General features: G+C 55.6%; 1 protein-coding gene across 1 annotated transcript; it reads left to right on the forward strand.

The window, feature by feature from the left end:
- Positions 1-1,743: 1,743 nt before the first annotated feature.
- Positions 1,744-24,668, forward strand: CHRDL2 (chordin like 2). Its single transcript, XM_039696990.1, has 13 exons — positions 1,744-1,828; positions 2,369-2,423; positions 2,530-2,741; positions 8,244-8,356; positions 9,822-9,915; positions 10,754-10,896; positions 12,767-12,860; positions 13,139-13,194; positions 14,970-15,129; positions 16,052-16,246; positions 19,148-19,336; positions 22,717-22,809; positions 24,468-24,668. Exons 1-13 carry the CDS (start codon positions 1,744-1,746, stop codon positions 24,545-24,547), a joined length of 1,569 nt encoding a protein of 522 aa, XP_039552924.1. The 3' UTR covers positions 24,548-24,668.
- The last annotated feature ends 643 nt before the right edge of the window (positions 24,669-25,311 follow it).

Consider the following 25,311-nt stretch of genomic DNA (forward strand, 5'->3'; position numbering starts at 1 on the left):
ACAGATGAAGATAAAGAGCCTTGGTTTTGCCAAAGGGTGAATGTATTCTTTATGAGACCCAACAGGGATGTAACACAGCACCTTGCTCCTGACAAGGCTGGCCTTTATTTCCTGGGTCTGCACTTAGGACGGGCCTGAACTCTCCCATGAGTTCCAGCCCTGATGTGGGGCCAGGATCTACAGTCCTGAATTCAGCTCTTGCTGTTGCAGCAGAGGCACAAAATAACTCCATTGACTCGCACCTTGTGTCCCCATTTTTCTCAGCACTTTCATAACTTGCCCACAGAGTTGTGCTACAAATGGGCTTTTCAATCAGCCCAGTGCAAGGGAAGAGCTGGGAGAGGAGGCAGCAGCTTTTCCTGCTGGGAGCTGGAAGGAGCCTTCTGTTTTCCCAAACCCCTTTAAACATCTTTATCAGGGAGTGAGGGGAAAATAGAGGGGCATTGCTGGGAAAACTTGCAGAGAGTGGAAATGAGTGGAGCAGGGAAAAAAGGGAAGTGGCTTTAGGTGGTGATAACTTTAATCTCTGGGTCCAACAGCAGCAGCACCTGGAGCTGCTGGAGAGAGCCCAGAGGAGGCCCCAGAGCTGCTCCAGGGCTGGAGCCAGGCTGGGAGAGCTGGGGGTGCTCACTGGAGAGGAGAAGGCTCCAGGGAGAGCTCAGAGTCCCTGCAGGGCCTGAAGGGGCTCCAGGAGAGCTGCAGAGGGACTGGTGATGGAGGGACAGGACACAGGGAATGGCTCCCACTGCCAGAGGGCAGGGATGGACATAGGGAAGAAAATATTCCTTGTAAGAATTCCCACTTGTGGCTGGCCCTGGAATGTGGCGGCACAGCTTGTGCTCTCTGTGGAGGTCGGTGCCAGATGATGACCAGAGTGTCCCTGGGTTCTGGGCTCCTGGATCCACAGAGCTCCTGAGGATTCCTTCAGCAGAATCCCTCTCTCCATTCCCAGGGGAGGGCACCGAGTGGTAAAATTGTTGTTGGAGCTGGTAAAGAACAGATTGTGGCCATCCCTGCAGATGTCTCTGCTCTGTACACTGGGCTGTGCTCTTGGAGGGTCACTGGTATTCCTGGTGGGGGGAGAATCAAGGTAGGTTTCAAGAATCAAGGGAGAATCAAGATTCCCCTGCTTTTCATCGCTGGGATTCAGTGCTTCCCCCTTTCTTCCCAGAATATATGTCCAGCCCATGTGGGCACAGAAATACCTCTTGATTTCTTTTGCTTGCAGCTTAAAGAGAAAATAACAAAGCTGGTGATTTAGAAGGATGTTAAAAGCTTTCCTGTTACAAAGATTTCCCTCACATCCAGCTCCAGGAACAGGCACCAGCAAGCATGGTTTGGTACAGGGGCATGAGCTGGCACCTGGGGTAGAGTTGGAGACAGACAAAATCAGGAGGTGGACGGAAAGAAGAGGTTTTTTCTGCAGAAATTGCCCTTGATTTCTTTAATCTCTGCAAGAAATGGGCCTTGTGGTTGGTGTGACCAGGATAAGGGGTTTGGGGACTCTGTGGCAGGCCAGTGGCTTGGTGCCACTCTCAGTGTGGGATGGCATCACGCACGAAGATCCCACACCCTGGAAAGCCCAGTCCTGAGCTTGAATTAAAGAACAAAATGAACAACTTGGCTGAGGAGGAGATCTCCTGTCACCAGAGGGATCACAGGTGATGGCAGCCCCTTCCTGGGCGGCCGTGTGGGAAAGCTGAAGGAGATAATGGGGAGAGAGAGAGACCTGGTGTTGCAGACATGAAGGCGTTTGCAGAGAAGAAGCCCAGGAACCCTGCGGGGTCTGGGAGCTCCATCCCAGCCTTCCCAGTGGTGGAACATGGAGGTGTTTATTGCTGCATTAAATCCTGGATTTCGTGTGCTAATGAAGCGCCTTGCTCTGAGCACCCCTGAAGGTGAATGGGTGAAAAAACCACACAAAATCTGGTCTAGGTGCAGAGATTCACCTCCATAGTGAGGGTTCCTGAAGCAGGGGCTGCCCTGGGCATTGAAAGGGATTTATGGAGCGGAGGGATTGCCCACAGCTGGAGGGGAGGGCCGGGTGTCCCGGGGGGGTTGGTCAGGGACAAGGGGCGCAGCGGGGCTGCTCGGGGGCGGCGATGTTCCCATCCCCGCCGCCCCAGGGCGAGAGCAGCCCCGAGAGCCGGGCTGCGGGGCTGCAGGGGTTAACCCCGCGGCTCCCGCACCTCCTCCCGCCCGCCTCCCTCCTCCCGCCCGCCGCCGAGGAATTTCCTAAAACACCCCCCAAAAAAGTGGGAACATAACAATAATAAAGAAATTTCATAAATTACCCACCCTGCGGATCCCCCCTCCCTTCGATCTCCGCCTTTAATACCAACAAACAACTCCTGGGCTCTCCCTAAAGGAGGCGCCTTTGATCGGAGCGAGACGAGCCCCGCCGGGCACCGGCACCGGCACCGGCACCCCCGGGCACGGCACGGCACGGCACGGCACGGCACGGCACGGCAGCACCCCCGGGTACCGACAGCCCTGACACCGGCACCGGAGCGCTGCCGGCACCGACAGCCCCGGCACGGACACCTCCGGCACCGACACCTCCGGCACCGACAGCCCCGGCACCGACAGCCCCGGGCACCGGCACCTCCGGGACACCGGGCAGCGGGACCGGAGCCCGCGGGCACCAGCACGGGCTGCGATGCTTCCCGGGGCGGGTCCCCTCGCCTTCCTCCTGCGGTGCCTCCTGCTCCTCTTCGCCTCCGAGAGCCGAGCCCGGGCTCGTAAGTCCCACCCGCTCTTGTCCCGGCTGTTCTTCCCTCCGTGCCTCAGTTTCCCCGGCGCCGGGCTCCCGGGAGCTTGCGGGGTGCTTGGCGGGCGCGGCTGCGGGCACGGGGAGGTTTCTGAGCACGGCAGGTGCTGGACCGGCGGCGGGATGTCCCGGGACACGCTGGGTGTGCTGTCCTGCACTGCTGGGGACACTGCGGGGCTGCACAGCACCGGGCTCTGCCCTGCGAGCTGCTGCGGGGCTGGGGGCCCCGGGGCTGGCAGGGGCGGGAGGAAGGCCCGGGACCCCCTCCGTGGGCTGGAAACGCCACAGAGCAGGAGGCTCTTACAGATCCCACCCTGCGCGGGTGCATCCCCCCTCCGAGGGCGACAGGGACAGCGCCCGCCCCAAACACAGCCGGGGGCTCTCCTCCGCGTCCATCCCTTGTCCATCCCCGTGTCCATCCCTTCTTCATCTCCGTGTCCATTCCTTGTCCATCTCCGTGTCCATTCCTTCTCCATCTCCGTGTCCATCTCCGTGTCCATCTCTTGTCCATCCCGTGTCCATCTCCGTGTCCATCCCTTGTCCATCCCCTGTCCATCCCTCGGTCTCTCCCACCCTGGCTCCCAGCGGGCTGGCTGAGGCAGAGGAGGGCTGGGATAAGGAAGGGAGGTTTGGCACTGCCACGGAAAGGCTGGAAGGACTTGGCCAGAGCTGCTCAGGAGCTTGGAGGGCGCTGGATGTGTCAATTGGGGCTGGGAGGTGGGTTTGGCTCGGGCAAAGCACTGGGACCCTCCAGCGTGTGCGGGGCAACACCGCGGAGCCACCAGAGCCGCGGGCAAACCGGAGCAGGACCCGCTGTGTCCCTGCATTTAGCGTCCTGGAATCCCAGCGGAGCCTGCCGGTGGCTGTGTCAGGGTGATTTACAGCCTGCCTGCTGCCAGCAGTGCATTAGGCACCCAAGTAAGCATCCTCCTGGAGTGCGGGCCCAAAACACGAGCTCGGGATCGTCGTCCCGGCGGTGGGGTGTGCTGGGGGCACGGCGGGGCTTGGATGGGGCTGTGCAGAGCCAACTCCGGGAGAACTCAGCTCCCTTCCCTTCCCTGGGCTCGTGCAGAGCTGCCAAACCCTGCCGTGGCAGGGCTGGGGACAGGAGGAGCCGGGAGGAAGGTGGAACAGCTCGGGGTGAGCAGTTTGCTCTTTGCAGGTGGCAGCAGCCCGTAAAGTGGGCATGAACTGTGCTGGGTGTGGGCAGCAAGGCTTTGTCTGCCCCGGGGGAAGTGCCGGGGGCTGCTTGCAGGACCGAAATGCTGATGAAGGGCTGGTGGCTGTGGGATTGAAGCAGGGAGCCCCAGGGCCACTGCCCAGCTCGGGAACGCTTCAGCTTTGCCGCAGGGCTTGGCAATGTGGAGGGCTCGGCCAGCACTTGCCCCCAGGTCAGGGGCAGGCTGCCTTGGGTGGCAGAGTCACCACCAAATTGTGGACTTCTGCCCACCCTCTACCTCTGCAGGCTCACGCTTGTCTTGGGGCTGGTGCTCAGGGAGAGTGGAGACAGGAATAAATTAGTTACGAGCAGGCTCATCAGCCAAGGGACCTACAGTGTCGTGGCTAAAAATAGGTGAGAAGCAGAAACGCTCGGGCCTGAAGGCAAGTCAGAAAAGAAGAATTTGCCCACAGAAACATGCTATTTTAGGGGATTTGCACTCCAGCTGAAAAGAAATATCAGAGGCACAGGTTGCTGGGACGAATGTGCTGCACTCTGAGAAATCCAGGGGCAGTGGTTGAACGCAAGGATGTTTTGGCTGGAGGCGTTTGAACACCAGCATCTCTGGAGAGCACGGGGCAGAGGTTCTCCCCAGGAGCTTGGAAGCTGCTGCTTCATTTCTTTTTAACATGGTTGCTGGAGAAAAGGGAGTTCCTGGGATCCCTCTGTCCTACAAGTTTGGATCCAGCAGGGATGAAGGGTGCTCCAGGACGGGAAGGACCATGATGGAAAGTGAGTGCTAGCCATGGCAAGGGAGAGGTGAGGGCTGCACACCCTGCTAGAGGTAACAGAGGGAAGGAACAGGGGTTCCCTTGGGAAGGAGTGGGGGAAAGCAGGACCCTGTCTGCCTGGCTGCTCCACTCTGGAGAGCTCAGAGATGCTTCCTGAGGCTGCATTTTCAGAGCTACAGAGTTCTCCAGGCTCCCAAAGTGCCAAGAAGACATTTCCAGCGCAGAGCTGAGCAGGGCGAGTGTGCAGGAATTGATGTGGATGTGAGCGGAGTCTTTAGGATGCCACATGTCAAGGGCCCCGTGTGTTTTAGCCAGTCCCTTCTCAGCTAAGTTGCATTTTAAGCCCTTCATAAATACAAGGCTGTCACAGGAGCGCCTGGACTCTGTGTACCAGACAGTGCTCTTTGCACTTTATTTATGGCTGCTCTTAAAAACCGGTTTGCATGAGCTGCCTCCCTCATGCCCAGCAGGGCACTGGCTGGCAGGTGTGAGACCTCCAGGAAGGCTGTGGGAGCTGAGAGCCCAGCCCGGACACGCCCTGCTCCAGAGACAGCTCCAAAGGTGCCACCTGGGGCTGCAGCACCAGCCTTCCCCCCCCAGCCTCGGGATGGAACGGGAGAAGAGCAGTGAGGGAGATGAGCAAGACCCCACAAGCTCTTGCTGAGCCATCAAACTGCTCAGAACTCCCAGAGACAGAATCACAGAAGCCCAGGTGGCTCGGGTGGGAAGGGACATTAAAGATTTAGGACAGGTATTGTGGAAGGATGCCAGCTAGCAGGAAACTGAAACCTCACCAGAGGCTGTGCAGCAGCTCTGAGCAGCATCTTCACAAGGTGCCTCAGAGACACCAGCCCACGGTGACAAGCTGAATGGTGTGGAGAAACCCCCCCTGGCTGCACCTCTCACACCACGAGGAGGGAACGGCTCCTTAGGATGCACCTCAACAGCTTCAGACACCAGCCACCAACAAGGGGCCACCCCACAGCTTCCTGACTGCTCTGCATCCAGTGAGAAGTGAGAAGTAAACCCACATCACTTTTCTGAATGTGCTGCTGCTGAAGGTGCTGTAAGTGAGATCACCTTGCTGATCAGCACGGGAGACATTGACTGCCACAAATGGCTTTTCACTCCATCCAAGTGATGAAGGATGATCAAAGTTTTACCTCTGAACGTGAAATTGTTAGCCTGGCATGGGAAAAAATGGTCCAGAGCCTCCTCCAGCTTTTAAGCCTCATCCATCCATCCATTCATCCATCCATCCATCCATCCATCCATCCATCCATCCATCCATCCATCCATCCATCCATCCCCATCTTGCTCTTGCCCAAGCACGCTGGCACCTCTTGCCAGAAGCACAGCACTGCTGAGGTGCCAACAAGTGTCTGCTGCTGCCCAGCACTGCCAGTCAGCTTTAATTTTACCAGCAGGCCCTCTGCAGACATGAATCAGGCTGCTTTCGAGGGCTGGACCCAAACCAGGGCTCCACTTGTGATTAAATGTTTGAAGGAAGCAGCCAACTGGCATGGGAGCCGGGAGCTGAGCGTCACACCAAGGCAACTCGATTTCTTCACCCGCAGCATAATTCATGGGGATGCTGCAAGCAGGGAGAGATGAAGTCATTCTCTCACCCTTTTGCAAAACTAGGTTCTTTTTTTTGTTTAGATTTTGTCGTTTTGGGGGGTTTTTTGTTTGTTTTTGGTTTTTTAGTTTAGTGGAGTTTTTTTCCTCCCTCTTCTGTGTTTCCTTGTATTCAAGCCACGTGCTCACCAGTTCTGTGTGGTGTGCTGTGACCTGCGTGGCCAGCAGCAGGCAGTTGCTGACTCTCAAGGGCTATGGGGACAATGTGAAGCCCTGATCAGGGGAAAGGAAGGAAAACACCTCTGCCAGTCCCTCTGGTAACCCCCAAAGCCACTGCAAACCTCCACATCTGCAGAGGCAGCTTCTGGTCACCACTTGTGAAGGTGCAGCTTGGGGAACCAAGTGCCTAAAGACATCCAAGAGAGGCTCAAAGCCAAAGAAAGCCAGGGCTTGAGTTGGAAGAGACCTGTGAAGATCTTTGTGGACCCACAGGGCTGCCTTTCCTGCTGGCCAGAGGATCTGGCCATGGTAGAGCATCACCTGAGGAGGATTGCAGCCCACCCCAGCAAATTTCGGTGAATTTTGTCTGGTTGGTTGGAGAAATCCATCAAGCAGGTGGCATCTCCAGCTGTGGCAAGGTGGGACAGCACCAGCTGAGCCCTCCAAGCCACTGCTGTGTCCCAGGGGATGGAGTGGAGCGTGGGATGGCTCTGGGGGTGGTGAACACCACTGAGATAATTCTGGGCACCCTCTGCTATTCATTAAGGAGCCCTCCCAACAGCCTGGCAGGGTCAGCACCCTCTGGCTCACCTGGGTCCATGCCCTGCATGGTGGGCATCGTGCCCTGGAAAACAGCCCTCTCCTGCCTCCCCAGGGTGCTGCAAGGTTTTAACAGAGCCATAAATGCTCCAGGAACTGTAAATGTCTCCGCTGCCTCCGAGCAATCGCCCAAACTGCCTCGAATTCCCTCGATGACATAACCTTTAAATCCCCTCCAGTTGTCAGGGGGCTGGGAGCACGAGAGTCACCCTCAGACAGGTTTGTGCTCACAAAGGGTCTGGGGTGACCCTCTGCCTGCCCAGGGCTCGGCACACGCCAGGGACAGTGGCAGCAGCCCCTGGCTATTACAGGGACCAGGTTCCTGCAGGGTTTGGGGCTCGCTGAGGTCACAAACAACAGCCCTGCTTGTCCAGGGATCCTCAAGAGACAAGCTGAAGCTCTGAGGGGGAGCAAAAGGTTTTTCACCAGCGTGTGTTTTCACCCATAATTTTTTTGTTTGGTTTCCCCCAGCCTGCCCAGGGCTCGGCACACGCCAGGGACAGTGGCAGCAGCCCCTGGCTATTACAGGGACCAGGTTCCTGCAGGGTTTGGGGCTCGCTGAGGTCACAAACAACAGCCCTGCTTGTCCAGGGATCCTCAAGAGACAAGCTGAAGCTCTGAGGGGGAGCAAAAGGTTTTTCACCAGCGTGTGTTTTCACCCATAATTTTTTTGTTTGGTTCCCCCCACCCTTTCTTATTTTTGGGTTTTTTTTTTCTTTTCCTTTGGGTAACAGTGAAAATGTCCCTTAAATTCACAGTCTTCCACCTCTGTCACCACTCCCAACCATCCTGATCTCACTGGGGGAAACTCCATCCTGAAATCACCTCTCCATCTCCCAGTGAGCATTTCTGTTTCAGAGTGAAAACTCTATTTTCTGCCTCAAACCACCCATTCTGTTCCTTTCTTGCAAAGGGAGTCCAGTTTGCTCAGAGGAGTTGCCACTTGGGTCGGATGGGTCCCAGTGTAAAAAATGCATGCAAAAAAAAGTAAAACTGGGGGGAACAATATCTGGGTTTGGTGGGTGGGATGTGGGGAACAAGGGGAAGGCTGTCCTTGCTCTCTCACAGAGAGCTCTCCCAGGAACCAGCCCCTTTTCTCACCTGGCTTCTCCTGGTTGACTTGCAGGGCCGGAGGCGTTCTGCGACTTCAACGGCAAGAAGTACAGCCCGGGGGAGAGCTGGCACCCGTACCTGGAGCCCCAGGGGCTGATGTACTGCATCCGCTGCAGCTGCTCCGAGGCACGGCGGGCTGGGCTGGGCTGGGCTGGGCTGCCAGGGGCTGCTCCTGCTGCTAACGACAGTGATAATGCTGTTAATGCTAATGCTAATACTGCTGCTCATAGTGCTGCTAATAATGCTGCTGCTAATCCTGCTAAAGCTGCTAATGCTGCTGCTAATGCTGCAGCTGCTGGTACTACTACTACTAATAATAATAACGTTGCTGCTAATGCTGCTAATTGTGCTGCTAATGCTGCTGCTAATGCTAGTACTAATGCTAATGCTAATGCTAATGCTAATGCTGCTAATGCTAATGATGCTAATGCTAATTCTGCTGCTGCTGCTGCAGTGGGGCTTTGCTCAGCAGCTTTGAAGCAGATGGGTCCCTCTGTCTCATTTGAGCAGAGGAGCTATATCACTGTCTGCCTCCCATGCAGGCAGACAGCGATGGGGCAAGGGAAGGGCTCTAAACCAGAAGAGAGGAGATTTAGATTAACATGTTCACAAGAAATCCTTCTCTGTGAGGGTTGGCAGGCCCTGGCACAGGGTGCCCAGAGCAGCTGTGGCTGCCCCTGGATCCCTGGCAGTGCCCAAGGACAGAACACTGGGATAGTGAAGAGAAGGCTGGGATAGTGAAGAGAACATCACTGGGATAGTGAAGAGAGCGCTGGGATAGTGAAGAGAACTCTGGGATAGTGAAGAGAACATTGGGATACTGAAGAGAACTCTGGGATAGTGAAGAGAGCGCTGGGATAGTGAAGAGAACTCTGGGATAGTGAAGAGAACATTGGGATAGTGAAGAGAACGATGGGACAGTGAAGAGAACGCTGGGATAGTGAAGAGAACACTGGGATAGTGAAGAGAACACTGGGGTAGTGAAGAGAACACTGGGGTAGTGAAGAGAAGGCTGGGATAGTAAAGAGAACTCTGGGATAGTGAAGAGAAGGCTGGCATAGTGAAGAGAACATTGGGATAGTGAAGAGAACGATGGGACAGTGAAGAGAACGCTGGGATAGAACACTGGGATAGTGAAGAGAAGGCTGGGATAGTGAAGAGAACATTGGGATAGTGAAGAGAACGATGGGACAGTGAAGAGAACGCTGGGATAGTGAAGAGAACACTGGGATAGTGAAGAGAACACTGGGGTAGTGAAGAGAACACTGGGGTAGTGAAGAGAAGGCTGGGATAGTAAAGAGAACTCTGGGATAGTGAAGAGAAGGCTGGCATAGTGAAGAGAACATTGGGATAGTGAAGAGAACGCTGGGATAATGAAGAGAACATTGGGATAGTGAAGAGAAGGCTGGGATAGTGAAGAGAACACTGGGATAGTGAAGAGAAGGCTGGGATAGTGAAGAGAACACTGGGATAGTGAAGAGAAGGCTGGAGCCATGCCTGGGGAGCTACAGCCTGCACGGTGTGTTGTGATGGCGTGTTGCTCCTCCTGTAGTGCTGAACTGGGAGCTGAGTGTCCCGTCTGTCTCCGCAGAACACCAACATCAGGTGCTCCCGGATCCAGTGCCCGGCCCTGCCGTGCGCCAGCCCCGTCACCGAGCCCCAGCAGTGCTGCCCGCGGTGTCCCGGTGGGTGCGCGCTCCTCGGGGCCAGGGTGGCCTAGGTGACCCTGCTGGGTCTGGCCCAGCTTGCCGAGCCCCGGCTGCTTTTTCCCTCCAAAAATCTCATTTTCATGGAAAAGGGCTCTCTGCCAGACCACCTTCTCCCCCGCCATCCCAAGGGCTCTGTAGGGACAAAATGTCAGTTCACACTTCTGGGGCAAAACAGAAGCTGGCAATTTGTTCTGGTCATTTGCCAGCTAAGTGTCTTGGATTAAAAAAAAAAAATAGAAAAAAAATTTTAGGAAAAAAGAATAGTTTTTTAACAACTTCCTTCTCTGCACTAGAGACTATCTCAAGTTTTAGCCCCAAAACTTTTTCTACCTTACCACTACTGATTGCCTCATTTTACCTCAATATGTTAATTTTCACCCCCACAGATTACCTCAAGATTTAGTCCCAAAACCTTCCCTACCGGAGTGCTGGCAGAGCTAGTGGGAAACCATCAGTGATTTGAGAAATTAGGGAAAAAAATAGGGAAAAAACCTCATTAATTTTCATTTTTTGCTAATTACCCAGGAGACAAGCCTTTTTTACCTGACTCCATCTGAATCTGGCGATTGTTACAACTAGGGGAGGGAAAAACCCAAGAATTTTGTTAGGAAATTATAGAGGTCATGCTTCCAGGTTTTCCCTGTGTGCTCAGGGCAGTCAGGGCAGCCTCATCCTCCAAAACCTTTTGGACCCCTCATCCATGCAGCTCCCTGGCACTTCAGGGGGCCCGTGGGGCGTGCAGGGTCCCTTGGGGTGGGCTGGTGGGGCACGGGGGCTGCCTGTGACCCCGCTCCTTTCTCGCCCCCTTCTGCAGAGCCCCCCTCCCCGTCCGGGCTGCGGGCCCCCGCCAGGTCGTGCCGCTACAACGGGACCACGTTCCAGCAGGGAGAGATGTTCAGCGGCAGCGAGCTCTTCCCCGGCCGCCAGCCCAACCAGTGTGTGCAGTGCAGCTGCTCCGTAAGCACGGGCTGGACCTGCCCTCCCCACTGCCCACAGCCCTGGCAGGGCTCGTGAGCTCTTTGTTTAAGCAGCATCAGTGCTGGGCTGCAGCACCCTGCGCTCTCCTGCAGCAAAGGGGGGCAGGAGCTGGGCCAGGAGATAAAGAAGGGGCACAAGAGCCCCAAAAGCACCTCCCTCTGTCATCACACATCAGGTGGTGCTGGACACCTGCCCAGCAGCTATCTGAGGTGCTGGAATAGCGGGTGGCAAGAGGAATGACTGACGTGTGGGGATGATGCAGCCTTTGAGGAGGCTGGTTCCTCCCCCAGGGATCCCAGCTGGTGGTGGGAAACACTGGGAAGGAGCCCTCCAGTCCAGCCGCAGGTGCCACTGTCCCCAGGAGCCCGTGGGCTCTCGTCCCTCTCGGCTGTCACTCGGGCTCTGTGTATTTGCCAGGGAAATGCCTCGGATACAAAGGGGAAATAAAGGGCTGGCTGTGGAGCCTTCACTGGGGGGATCTCCCCGGGCTGTGTCTGATGTTGGCAGCTGCTACAACAGCTGCGTGGACAGCTGGGCTAACCCTCTCTGCAAACTGCCCCAAATCCAGAGCCTCTGGGATAAATCCTGCTTCTCAGGGCACTGGCTCTTCCCTGCTGGGGCAGGTCACTGCTGCGAGCTGCCGGGAGGAGCAGAGGAAGGGACAGGCAGCTGTGCATTCCCTGGGTGCAGAGCGGGGTTTGGTACACGGGATCTGCCAGATCCTGTCACCCACCAAACTGCCCTTGTCCTCTTCGTGTTCCTCACACAGCAGTTTGGCTTCCTGATGGGAAAGAGGCAGCTGTGGTTTGGTTTTCCAAGGATATCCTTGGCTGACCTCTTGGTCTTGCTTGACTGGGAGCTTGTGGATAGCCCAGGGAAAATTGCTGCATGGAGAAGGTGATCTTGCTGTCGAGGTCTGGCTGCTGAACATCCTCTTTACCCTTTGGAAAAGCAGCAAAAACTCATTCCTGCCACAAACTGGTGCAAATCCATTGACTGAGGTGGCACTGGGATGCACAAGGTCAAGGCTGGCCTCGACCCGTGGTTTTCAGCTTGAATCACCTGCAGCAATGAGATTTTCCAAACGATTTTCCACTTAGGTCTATCCCTGCACCTCTGTGTGCTTGGCTCTGGTGCTGTGGAATTAACCAAGGGAGAGGGAGGGCAGAGCTTCGGTGTGGACCTGAACCTGGGCTCAGAGTCATGCTTCCCACTTCCACCTGTCTCCTCCGGGTCCTTTTCCTGGTACTGAGGTGGCACTGGGATGCACAAGGTCAAGGCTGGCCTCGACCCGTGGTTTTCAGCTTGAATCACCTGCAGCAATGAGATTTTCCAAACGATTTTCCACTTAGGTCTATCCCTGCACCTCTGTGTGCTTGGCTCTGGTGCTGTGGAATTAACCAAGGGAGAGGGAGGGCAGAGCTTCGGTGTGGACCTGAACCTGGGATCAGAGTCATGCTTCCCACTTTCACCCGTCTCCTCTGGCAGATGCCAGGGAAAATCCTCTGGGGGCTGTTCTGCAGGGCTGAGAGGGGTGAGGTGGCTGTGAAAGGCCTGGCAGCACTGCCTGCCCTTTTTGGGGAAGAGCAGTGTGCTGTCCACGGAGCAGCCGTGCCAGGAGAGGACACAGCCCTGCTGTGCCCTGCAGGACAGACAGACAGTGCAGCAGGGACAGACTCCAGCTGCCAGCAGGTGCTGGGTGACTGGTGGCATTGCAAGATGGATTATCAGGGGGCTTTTGGTCATGGGCTCATAAAATCTTGGGATGGTTTGCATCGGAAGGGACCTTCGTGGGGGACACACAGCTCTTTGTAACGCTGACAATGTGTTTTTCCCTCCTGCCCTCCAGGAAGGCCAGATTTACTGCGGCTTGGTGACCTGCCCCGAGCTGCTCTGCTCCTCTCCCTTCAGCGTGCCAGATTCCTGCTGCCAGGTCTGCAAAGGTAACGGGGCTGGGAATGAGGGCTGGGACACTCCACTGGCAGCAGGAGCCATCTCAAGCCACGCTGGCAGGATTTTGGAAGCCTGGGCTGTAAATCAGGCCGCTTGTTATCTCTTGGTTGCACCAGGAAGCACAAGCTGAGGGCTTGGGTTTTCCTTGGATAAAATTAATTGCATGTGCAAAGCTCCTGTCTCTCCAGGCTCACAGGCAGGCCAGCATGTGGAGGAGAGCTGCTTTCAGCCCCACAGCATCTTCCAGGACAATGTTTTTCCCTTGCAGATGGCTCCTTTGAGAAGTCCACGGAAGAGGAGCCCCTGCAGTTAAACAGAGGTGTTGTACGTGACTTTTGCATTTTAAAACTCTGCCCCTTGCTCGAGCACAGCCCCCTGAACTGCTCACAGAATGCCCCTGCACACTGAGCTCAGCCCCAGCAGCTCTAGGAGGACACCCAGGTCCTTGCACAGCACAACCATGGGCACCTGATTTGCAGGTGAACGTGCCATGGAATAGATTCTAGCTGGGAGATACCAGCCTAGGTGAGAGCTCAGGACACGAGGGAAAGACCCCTCTGCTCTCCCTGGGCAGCTCCTTGGGGACGTGGTTTGGTGGTGGCCTGGCAGAGTCAGGTGAAGCTTGCACTCAATGGCCTTGGAGAATTCTCCCAACCTAAATGATTCCAATTCTATGACTCTATGGCATCTCTGGAAGAGCAAAAGACCTGCAGGAACTGGATATTTGGGACACTTCTCCTCGTGGGCCAGTGTCTGGCAGGTTAAGCAGCCCAAGGACATTGTCAGAGCAGCCCCAGAGGTGACCAGCAGCCAGGCCTGACCCTTGCCCATAGAGCCAGGTGCCCAAACCTCTCTTGGGAGGGTTTTTCCTTCAGGAGAAGGTGTCTCCTCTCCCCTTGGGCATCCAGGTGTCCCACCAGGAGGGCAGTGCTGGGTGGCCACCACTCTGCCCTCCCCAGGCTGTTTGTATCAGCAGCCCCGGAGGGAAAAAGTGACTCTTGGCTCCAGGGGTTCCTTCAGGGCCACATTTCAGAGCTGGGCTGCCCATGCCAGCTCTGTGGGATTAGGTCACTTAGCTCCTGGCTCTGCCCTTTTCCATACTGCTCCACCACCTATAAAACCTCCAAAACAGACACAAGGGGACCCTTTGTGCTGCGTGTCTTGTCCCAGCACTCTGCTCCTGGAAGCCTGGGCTGTTCCTGGGATGTTCCTGGGATGTTCCTGGCGTTTCAGTCCTGCTGGCTGGCAGCCGCACTCTGACTCCCTGGTGCCTGCCAGGTGAGAGGGCAGCACAGGGCCCGTCCTCACCTTTCTGATCCCGTCTGAGCCAGTCCTCATTTCCCCACCTGGCAAAGACCAGCCCCTTTCCCTGTGAGTTTTAGGGATGCAGGACCTCACAGGCTTCTCTGAGGGCATTGGGTTGAGCTTGGGTAGGGACAGGTGCTGCCCCAGTGAGGGTGACCCACATGAGGAGGACACCAGAGTGGGACACTGGCACCGACTGCTCAGCACCCCTTGGGTGGTGGCAGCAGCAAGATGGGGAAGGGTCTGGAGCCCCAGGAGGGGCTGAGGGAGCTGGGAAGGGGCTCAGCCTGGAGAAAAGGAGGCTCAGGAGGGACCTTGTGGCTCTGCACAGCTCCTGCCAGGAGGGGACAGCCAGGAGGGTTGGGCTCTGCTCCCAGGGAACAGGGACAGGAGGAGAGGGAACGGCCTCAGGCTGGGCCAGGGGAGGTTTGGATTGGATGTTACCGACAATTTCTTCCCCAAAAGGTTGTCCAGCCCTGGCACAGCTGCCTGGCATCCCCATCCCCTGAGGGATTTAATGGTGTGTGGACGTGGCACTTGGGGACATGGCTCAGTGCTGGCCTTGGCAGTGCTGAGGGAATGGTCGGGCTCAGTGATCTCAGAGGAATTTTCCAGCCTTAATATTTCTGTGATTTATATGGCCTGTGGGCCATTGCTTTCCCCTGTGGTCTCTGCCCCTTCCACTCCTGAGGGAAGGTGTGCAGGACACTGCATGGCTTTTTCCAGCATGCTTTGGAATGAGAACAACTCAAGTGCCGGAGTCTGAATCCCCTCTTTTCTCTGGCTGCTCACAGAGACACTCACAAGACCAGTGCTTGGGAGAGGTGGTGGGGAGGAAGCCAACCGTGTCCACGGTTCTCAGTTCTTCCCTGGAGTTAATTCCCAGAAACTTCAAACCCAAGGGAGCAGGTGGCACCACTGTGAAGATCGTCTTGAAAGAGAAGCACAAGAAAGGTAAGGGATGGAGGGGTCAGGCAGTGACTTAAAGTGGCTTCTCCAGAGCTTGGAATTCTTCAGGGAGTTGATTCAGCGGCAGGTTTCTACCAGGAGTCCTTCTCCCCACTCCTCCAGAGCCAGCCTCAAGCAGGTGTCTCCGTCCTCATGCCCACAGCCTCCTGACTGCACCAATCTACCACTCTCCAAAATGGGTTGGAAGAAGACTGGTCCTTGGAATGTTTTGGAGATCTGGGATTTGGGAAGGAGGGAGCTCAGCTGGAAGACTCCACGTGGACCTTCCAGGACAGTGCCAGACAAAGACAGGATATTCCTCCTTGTGCAAGGGCTGGTCTGACCCAGAGGTGCCCCAGGTGTTCCTCCTGGAGGAGAGAGTAGGAAAGTAAGATGAGGAGCAAGCCCCTTGATCCAAGTGGGGAATAACAGCTCCGTTCTCCTCTTGGCCGCTCTCCCACCATTGTGCCTTCCAAAGGGCTCTTTCCAGGCCTTGGGCATGAAGGCCTGGAGGAAATTCTGGGACCTCCAGAAATTTCCGTGGAGGAGTCAGCAGGTGGCACTCTTCACTGTGCTTCATTCCTGCCACGGCCTCGCGGGGACCCTGCCCTTCCCGAGGCTGGGAGCCAGGGGAGCTCCGGCCTCACTGCCCCTGTCCCGCCAGGCTGGTCACACCCAGCCGAGCCATCTCCTGCTCCCTCTGTCCCATGGCACCTGCTGGGGGCACCTGCTGGGTCCCTGTGGCACTGCTGGGTCCTGTGGCAGCTTCTGCTCCCATCCCACCTTCCGTGGTGTCCCGCGTGCCAGAGGGCCTGGCTCCTCCACCAGCCATGTCCCAGCTGCTGGAAGGCCGTGCCTCCACCGAGCCTTGGGCTGACAAAGTTGAGGATTTATTTCCACAGGCAGCCCTCTTCTGTCTCTCCTGCAGCTTGTGTTTACAACGGGAAGACCTACTCCCACGGGGAAGTGTGGCACCCCGTGTTCCGGCTCTACGGCCTCCTGCCCTGCATCCTCTGCACCTGCAGGGACGGCGTCCAGGACTGCCAGAAGGTCGCCTGCCCCAAGGAGTACCCCTGTGAATACCCGGAGAAAGTAGATGGGAAGTGCTGTAAAGTATGTCCAGGTAGGTGGGATCCCGCCTGCTCCTGAGCTGCCTCCCAGCTCCTTCCCCAACCTTGGTTTAAAGCCTCAGGATGACAGACCTGTAGGGATTTGGGTTGCTGGTGGCTAGAACTCACACCAGACAGGTTCAGCAGGGTTGGAAGGGTTGGCTTGTCTTGGAGGACTTTCCCAAGGTAAGGAAGATCCCCAAGACCCCCACAAGGTTCCATCTGTTGGGAGGATGAGGTCTGGAGAAAGACGCTTGAGGCAGATCCCTCCCGGATGGAGCGAGGGCACTTCCCTGGAGAGGGGCTGTCTGTGGTGCTCATGGTTTGTTGGAATTGGAACTCCCCATCTCTGGAAGGGGAGGTTGAACACACAGGTTTTAGGGTGCTCCAGGTAGAACTGGGCTGGGGCCGGGACATGGAAAGGGTCTGGAGCCCCAGGAGTGGCTCAGGGAGCTGGGAAGGGGCTCAGCCTGGAGCAGAGGAGGCTCAGGGGGGCCCTTGTGGCTCTGCACAACTCCTGACAGGAGGGGACAGCCGGGGGGGTCGGGCTGTGCTCCAGGGAACAGGGACAGGAGGAGAGGGAACGGCCTCAGGCTGGGCCAGGGGAGGTTCGGATTGGATATTACAGACAATTTCTTCTCCAAAAGGTTGTCCAGCCCTGGCACAGCTGCCCAGGGCAGTGGTGAGTCCCCATCCCCAGAGAGATTTAAAAGCTCTGTGACACCTGGGGACATGGGCCATAGTGCCTTGGCAGCACTAAGGGAGCAGTTTGACTTGGTGATCTCAAAAGTCTTTTCCAAATGTAATGATTCTATGATTCCATGGTGGAGAAGACCTCTTTTCCCTTTCTGTTCAGTGTGCTTTGGTTCTTTCTGCTCCCTGGTCTTTGGAAAGCTCTTTGCCTTATGCCACAGACCTGGCAAAGATGTGTCAGGGTGTGACAGCTCCTCCTGTTCCCACTGGAGAATGTTTTGTGGGTGACAGCTCTCTGTACTGGCATTTACCAGGAGACCACCCACTGCTTTCCCAGGGAGGCTACAGGTACCTGAGTGTCTCTGAGCCTGCCTGGAGAGGCAGCAGCTCTGCATGATCCCCTCTGATCCACATCTCCCAGGGGTTTCTGTGGAGGCGTCTCACCCAGGAGAGCAAGCAAAGGGCACTGACATGTCTTGGAATGGCTGCAAAGTCGTTTGAGCTGAGATTTTCAAGGTTTTCCAGCCCCTGAGTGGAGAGGTTCTGGGATGGCCTCCTCAGGGGAGTGAAGGGCAGAAGCTCAGCTTGTTTTAATAAGGTTTTTGATATGTTTATGAGCAGGATTTATGATGTGGTGCCTGGTGGGAATGGGATGTGATGACTGAGCAGAACCCTTCCAGTCTTGCATTCCCACTCTAGTGGGTCTCTCTGGTTTAAATCCGACAACTTTCCCTGCTTGGGTCTCTTGTCTGCTGCTCAGACTTCATTTTATTTCCAATTAAACACCCTGATGCAGCCAGAATGAGTGTGTTCCTGCTCTCCAGCTCTCACAGACCGCGACCACACGCGCATTGCTCAGCCAAGTTACATCCCTGCCCTTTCCTTCACTGCGTGGAAGCTTTGCCCAGGTTCTTTCTCCAGGTGCTTTCTGTGACTGTCCTTGCCTTCCTCCTTTGTACCAGTGACTTAGGAATGCTGAGTGACTCTGGCTATTCCCGACCCCGGGAATTGCTGCCATGTGTTGTGTGGAGGGGGGCACTGCTGTGGGCAGAGCTGTGTTCCCCAGCACCTCTGTGGCCCTGCTCCTCCTCCCCTTGCTGTGGGGGTGTGAAGCTCCTCGGTTGTTAAATTCCCATTGAATTCCGGGGGTTCCTTTCCTGCTGTGAAGGTGGGGCTTTAATCATGATCTCAAAGGGCTTTTCCAGCTTGAACAGCTGCACTCCTCTGGGAATGCCCTGGAGCAGGGGAAGGTGGAGGCTCTGGGCAGAGGTTTCCCCGGGCCAGGTGAGGGTGCTGGGCTGTGCCCACCCTCCTCTGCCTCGCCATGGACTGCAGAGCTGAGCTCCTGTCCTCCGGCTGCTGGAAAGCCTCGCTTCCCTTTCAACTGGGATTTCCATTCCCTCTCAGAGAAGGAGAGCTCAGGACCACCCCAGAAAGCCTGGGGGAGAGCAGCATCAGGCCTAAAATAACTGTCTTACTAAAATAAACCCCAGGCATCTATTTATAGCCAAATTTTCTTTCGAGTAGTGTGAAAAGCTTCAGCATCCAAACTGACTGGGAGAACAAGGCTAAATTCAGCAGAGCTGGGCTCCTCTGCATTCCAAGGACCACAACCAAAGGCAATAAATCTCCTTCCAAAACCACAGGGCATTCTTAATTACTCCAAATACATTAAAAAAAAAAAAAAGAAAAAAGAAGAAGAGGGGAAAGTTAGCATCTCTTCTTTACCAAGAATGCTGAAAAAGTCACGTAGGACCCAGGGTGGATGTCCTTGTGGTGACACCCGTGTGGGTAGGGGGCTGGGGCTGGTGCTGAGCCCACCTGTAGGGCTGAGATGCCCAGGCAGCCCAGGCTCCCCTGCTGTGGGATCATCCCTTTGCTTCCCTGATGTTCCTCCCCAGCAGGAGCAAGATGGGATGTGGGGAATCCAGGCCCTGCTTTGTGGCCACGGTGGCATCAAGGTCACTGCAGGGAGTATGGGGGATCCAGATGGACAAAATCCCCCATCCCTCCTGGCACAGAGGCTGCTGGGGTCAGGGGGAATGAAAAACATGAGGATGAGGATGTCCACAGCTCCTTTATCAGCCTCTCCTCTGCTGGTCCTGGAGCTGGGATCATGGGACTGTGGCACCAAAGCTAACAAGAAGCCTTTCCCATGACCTGGATGCCAGGATGGCCCTTCCTGCCCCTCTTTAATGAGCTCTGTCCCTGGTTTTGCTCAGAAAGCAGAGTCAAGCCGACGGATGAGATGGCCACGCCCCGGTGTGGCAGTGGCAAGGGCCCCAGCCGTGTCCTGGTGTACACCTTCGTGCCGCCGCGCTCCGAGGCCTCCAAGGAGATCCTCAGGACCATGGCCATCGAGAAGGAGCTGGCAGAGGAGGTGGAAATCTACAACTGGAAGCTGATTAAAGGTGAGCGCCATTGTGAAAGCAGCCAGCAGAGCAGGAGGTGTGTGTGGAAACCTGATGCTTTCCAAGCTTTGTTCAGTTTTTCTGGCTTTTCTCGAGGCGCTCCACCCCTTGCGTGGTGAATCAAAACCTGCTGACAGCAGGCTGGCTTTCCTGACTCCCCCATTTCACACTCTTTCCCTGCATTCCATGCAGACCAGGGGCTGGAAACCACTTCTGGCCCCACCAACCTCACCATGAGCTGCAACACCCTCTGGAGGCACAGCACATGGGCAACCAAGGGCTGGGGGCTGCTCCTGCAAACCTGCCTGCTCTCATGCCAAATGCACGTGGAAAACAGACAAAGGAATTGTTCTGGTGACGCCGTGCTTTTGCTTTTTCTCTTTTTTTTACACCCCAGTCCACCTACAGCTTGAAAGCTGCTGCAAAGGAGCACACAAGGGGGATGAATTGTCCCCAGCCCACTTTTTGGATGGGTGGGTTTGGATGGTCCTGTTGGTGTGTTCTGCAGAGGTCAAGCACAGCAAACATGCTGTCAAATGGCTCCAATCTCTGGCTCTTTCCCCACACCTTCAGCTTTGCTCCTGTGGATGGGAGGAGTCTGGGGACACCTGGTCCAGCAGATATTTGTGCTGTGTCTCCCTGTGGCCCAGGGAAGCATCCCAGTGCCCCATTCCTGAGTTTCCACTGGGCACATTCTACCCCACAGAACTCGAGTGCTTCGGGTGGGTTGTACCTCTTCTATGGATGCAGTGACCCTTGCCCTGTGTCTGCTGGACTCGTGCAGCCATCCTGGTCTCCTGCTGTGTCCATGTTCCACATCACTCCCCAGGGAGACCTCAGCCAGCTGCTGGCACCGGGCAGGGCTGGGCAGCACCTGAGAGACAAACCCCAGGCACGGAGCCCTGGCTGCCACCCTGTGTCCATGCTGGCCCTCCTCAGCGGGGCCTCCCTCACAATGGCACCTTGTGGCTGCTGAGGACAGCTCCGGCCCCGCCGCCTCCTCCCCTGGCTCCTTGGCACGGGCAGCACCCAAACCCTCTCGGCACCTTCCGAGGCCAACAGCTTCACGTCTGCATGGAGCTCCCCAGCCCTGCCAGCCAGGGACAGGGGAGGCCCTTGTCCCCGAGGCCAGCACAGCTCTTTTGCTTGGCAGAGTGGAGTGTTGTTGTTGGGAAAGAGCATGAGCTCACTCACATATGGATTCCACCTCTGCATGGGCCATCCCTCCGCCAACAGAGCAGCGTGTGTGGAGCAAAGAGCCTGCAAGTCACACCTGGACCTCCTCCCTCTGCCTTTGTATGGCCCATGATTCCTACGTGGCCTCATCTATTTCTGGGCCGGGTTGGTTTCCTCCACGGAGCAGGAGCTGGGAGGAGAAACCAGCACCCACTCCAGCCAGAAGTTTTACCCAGCTGGCTGGTGATGCACAGCTGGCCTCCGGAAGAGCTGCAGTGTGGGCTTCCCCATCTTTTTAGGGGTCTGAACATCACCAGGCCTTTTGAAAATCTGATGTTTTTGATGTTTTTGACCTGTTGTCCTCTCGCTACGGGCTCTGTTAAGAAGTCCATGCCCACCTTTCTCACAAATCCCCTTCAAAGCACGGAGAACGCTGCCACAGCAGCTCGCTCCATCCCACCCCAAGCGCTGCCAGGAATGCTCCTGCCTTTTGGATGGGATGTGTGTGCCAGGAAATGGCGCTGCCCTGTGCCAGCTCCATCCATCCTGCCTCTCCACTGGTGGACTGTCCCTAGCTTGTGCTGTCCTGGTTCCTGCTGGGGCACGGCCTGCCTTCCTCCCCAGCTCCTGGCATGTTGGGAACGACCCTCCCAGGAGCCAAGGGTCCCAGCCAGCCCTCTGAGCTCTTGGGGAGCATTATCTAGGTTGGGTGATTAAAAGATGTTTATCTCTTGTAGCTCTTGTTTAAAATATCCTCTTGGTTACTAATGTGCTGGAAAGTGCTTCATCAGCCCCGGGGACTGTAAGCACACCCTCCTGCTCCTTTCTAATTATAGCCCAGAAGAATTTATTGAACACTTGTGCCTTTCTTGCGTCAATAACAGTTTTACTATCTCCATCCAGTATCTTCTTTTGTTACTGGTAGGACTTCTTTACCCAACCCACTGAAAGGACTAAATAATAGTCCAAAAATCCATCCATTTCTCTCCCTGCCTTTGACTTCCTGTACTAATTTTCCACAGTTGATAACATCTCATTTATATGGATTGTGAGGCAGTTCCCCTTCATTACATGCCCTTTTAATGTGTAATTGCTGCTGGGAATCAGGGAAAGTCTCTTAACCAAATAAGGGGGACCACGTTGCCTCTCACATCTGCTGGCAGCAGGAGGCTGGATGTTCCGGGAGCCTGAGTGAGAGGTGGGAAGGATATTCCAGGCATACCTGCCTGGTTTGTCATGCCTTGCAGGAGAACAGGAGGATCATAACCCCTAATCCCACAGGAAGGGCACTTCCATTGCTAAACACAGGTTCTGGTTTGCAGGGGTCAAACATCTGAGTCAGGCATCTCCACTGAGGGGCTGATGCTGGCAGGGGCAGAAATATCAATCGCTGCTGAGGTCACTTGTGTTTTTTCCTGTCCTGGAGCAATTTCAGCACTGCTGACAAAGATAAAACTTTGGCTCCTGGCTGCTTCCAGGAAAGGAGATCATCTGAGCATCTGGGATCTCTGCAGTGGGGGAGCATTGGTGTTTGAGAGTGAGCAGAGGGGACAGGGACCCCAGCGTCCCCTTGCTCTCACCTTTATTTCTTTTATGCTTTCAGGGGAGATTGGAACTCCTGCAGGGCAAGATGCTTTCTGGAGCAACAGAATCCTACTGCTTTCACCTGCTCCATGGTGAAACATCCTGAGTTAACAAGCAGTGACTGCTTTCATAGAACCATAGAATCTTAGAAAGATCCTCCTTGAGTAGGAAGGAAGCTTCAAGCCTGCCCTGTTCCCCACCCTGGCTGTGGACAGGACACCTTCCACTATCCCAGGTTGCTTCAGCCTGGCCTTGAACACTTCCAGGGGTGGGGCAGCCACAGCTTCTCTGTGCTGCCTGTGCCAGGACCCCACAGGGAAGAATAGCCTGGCCTTGAACACTTCCAGGGATGGGGCAGCCACAGCTTCTCTGGGCAACCTGTGCCAGGACCCCACAGGGAAGAACTTCCTCCTAATATCTAATCTGATACCTAAATGAGATGTCTCCTGGCCTTGGGCAGCCCTGGAGCCATTCCCAGCTCCCACCAGGCTCTGGCAGCAGGTGCTGCACCAAACCAGGACCCTGGGGCAGACAGTGACAGGAGGGGACAGAGAATCCAGCCCTGTGTGAGCCTTGGGTTGGGCACTGCAGAATCTGATGCCCTGTGTCCCCCTCTGCAGGAATATTCCATCTGATCCAGACCAAGAAGATCAGCAAACAAGAATTCAAGCAAGAAGCACAAAACTTCAGGCTGATCACTAGGACAAACGAAGGTAGGGAGAGAAAAATCCCCTTTCCTCACTCCTCGAGCACTCCCTGGCCCAAACAACCTCCTGATTTCCTGCTCTGCCCTGGCCATTCCAAAAGGCTGTGTAAATCCCAGCACGGTGTGGGAGCTGAACCACGGGGACAGCACTTGTGCAAGTGTAGCTGGGCTGGGGCTGACCTGTCTTCACACCCCACGCAACACTCCTGGTTTACAGCCACATTTTCACTTTATGGCATCGGAAAGGGCAGCCAGCTTTCTAAAAGTGGATGCACTCTTGTGAAATCCAGAGGTTTTGTCCCTCCAGAGCCCATAAAACTGTTTGATTTTTATATCTAATCCATCTGGTGCTCCTGGGAGCATGGGGGGAGGAAAAAAAAATGGTGCAAGGGATTAGCAAAAAATGAAACTGTTGAAATATGTTTTAAAATCATTCTGGATGTTCCGGGATGTGCGTAAACATGACAAAGAGCAGGAATGCCTGTGCATGGGCCTGTGTGGAGCAAAGCTGCCTGGCTGCTCCCTGCTGGCTGCCTCCTGGCCCGGCTGGGCTGGAGTTTGGAGGGATAGGCTGGGCTCAGAGCCGTGCCCAGCAGCCAGGGGTTGTGGAGCCGCCCAGGGCACAGCAGCACTGCCAGGCCCCCAGGTTTGGTTTCACCCCCAGTCCCTTGGAGACAGCATCTATTGACCAAACAAACCCTGGGGAACTTTCCAGTCCCTGCTCCCAGGCTGGGTTTCACACCCTGGTGAAGTCTCTGGCACGTGCCTCCTTCTTCTTGCCTCAGTTTCCCCTGACAAATAGCCCTGTTGTGAAACCATCCCACTGCAAGTTCTAGGAAAGCTCTGACCCATGATTTCTTCACAGCAGAAGATTAATTCAGCTAGAAAATATTCCCTCCACCCCCGGGGTGATGACATTGGGGCTGCATAAGCCTTGCTGGGGTTGCACTGAGGGAGGAGAACACCTGGAGGGAAAGCACCTCCAGCCACCTCCTGCACATCTGGGATTCTTCTGGGGAGCAAAGGGAGGGACTGGGACACTTCGTCCTGGTTTGGGGGGGGTTTCACAGCTCCACATTTGATTTGCTGGGAGTCTGCAGCTCCTTGGGGGATTCAGAGGGATGCCTTCCCTCTTCTTCTGCAGCAGGATTTTCCCCTACCAGGGGTAGGTTGCTGAACGAAGACCCAAGGCTGAGGCAGCAGCAGAAAAATTAATATAAATGGGGAGGGTTTGAGCAACCCACCCCCAAATGGGGCTGACAGAAGGGAGGAGAGAACCATACCTGTCCAATGGCCATGAAACTGAGATTTTGGCTTTCTGGGGTTGAGACAGAAACAGAATGCTTCCTCCCCTGAGAGACAGAAAGTCAGCCCAAATCCGAGATATGCCAGGGAGGACATGGACCTAACACCACCTCAGAGCAGCCTTTGAAGAGGTGGAGAGGGAGGTTTGTCCCTGTTTCAGCCTGAGCCCCTTTTCAGACAGTGCTGGTGTGCCCACAAAAGCGTTGTGAGTGCCATTGGTTCGCCATTGCTGCATTGCAAGGGTGAGAGCCCCATTTTAACTGCAAGACCACAGTACCTGGGATCACTGCTGAGCTGCTCTGGGATCCCACGGCCTGCTCAAAGGCTGTTGCTGATGTGTGTCTGTCCCTGCTTATCCAGGTCACTGGAACATCTTCCGAGCGCAGACGTCGGAGCTGAGGATGACAGAAAGCCCAGAGAAGGAAACAAAGGCCTTGTAAAGCAAAGAACTTCTCTCTAGCTATTGATTTATCTACACACAGACACACATACACGTATATATGAACTCCAGAGCTGCATTATTAAATAGACTGGCACTGCAATACAGGTTACACTAGTGGAAATTCCAGCTACTCCAGACAACGATCCCAACCCATCGGCATCGAAGCCACAGCCGGGCAGGTGCCTCTCTCCAGCAGGGAGCCACCACCTCCCGCTGTCCCAGAGGTGTTGGATGAGCAGAGGGAGCAGGGAGAGGGCGGAGGGGTGGGACCTGGTGCCACACGAGGAGTGGGATCCATCCCGGACACCCCGGCGTTCCCGAGGAGCGCCGGGAGCGCAGCAGAGCGGAACATGGCCGTGCTTCCCACCAGCTGCTGGGGGAAAGATGACCTGCAAAGAGAGAAAAGCCATCCCTCCTCCTTTCCTTGGAACCCCTGGGAGCTGCCAAGGGGTCTCTTTGGCTGAATGCCCTCCAAGGGGTGTTTTTGAAAAATCTCCTCTCTTCCAGCTGGGATGATTCTTCTCCCTCTTTGCAGGTCACTCGGAGATGTAGGTTTTGGGAGGACCCACCTGCTGGCAGGGTCTGAGGCCCTGCACACTGCACTAAGGTCGCTACTCAGCATTTATTGTGCTATATATTGATATCTATCCTATATAATATCTACCGGGCTGTATTCACAGGAGGGGCATCTCCCAAAGGGCAAACAGGATCATTTCTGCAGCATGGGGAGGAGGGCGTGCAGCAGCATCACCTTCTCCCTGT

The sequence above is a fragment of the Passer montanus genome, unplaced genomic scaffold (assembly GCF_014805655.1).
Source record: "Passer montanus isolate IOZ18808 unplaced genomic scaffold, ASM1480565v1 scaffold116, whole genome shotgun sequence".
In the NCBI taxonomy this organism is placed as follows: Eukaryota; Metazoa; Chordata; class Aves; order Passeriformes; family Passeridae; genus Passer; species Passer montanus.

Bases quoted from the DNA above. Each gene is read 5' to 3' on its own strand.
- CHRDL2 (XM_039696990.1), top strand. From the start codon at position 1,744: ATGAAGGCGTTTGCAGAGAAGAAGCCCAGGAACCCTGCGGGGTCTGGG. The intron at 8,357-9,821 runs GCACGGCGGGCT...CTGTCTCCGCAG, and splicing joins TCCGCTGCAGCTGCTCCGAG to AACACCAACATCAGGTGCTC. The intron at 19,337-22,716 runs GTGAGCGCCATT...CCCCCTCTGCAG, and splicing joins CAACTGGAAGCTGATTAAAG to GAATATTCCATCTGATCCAG.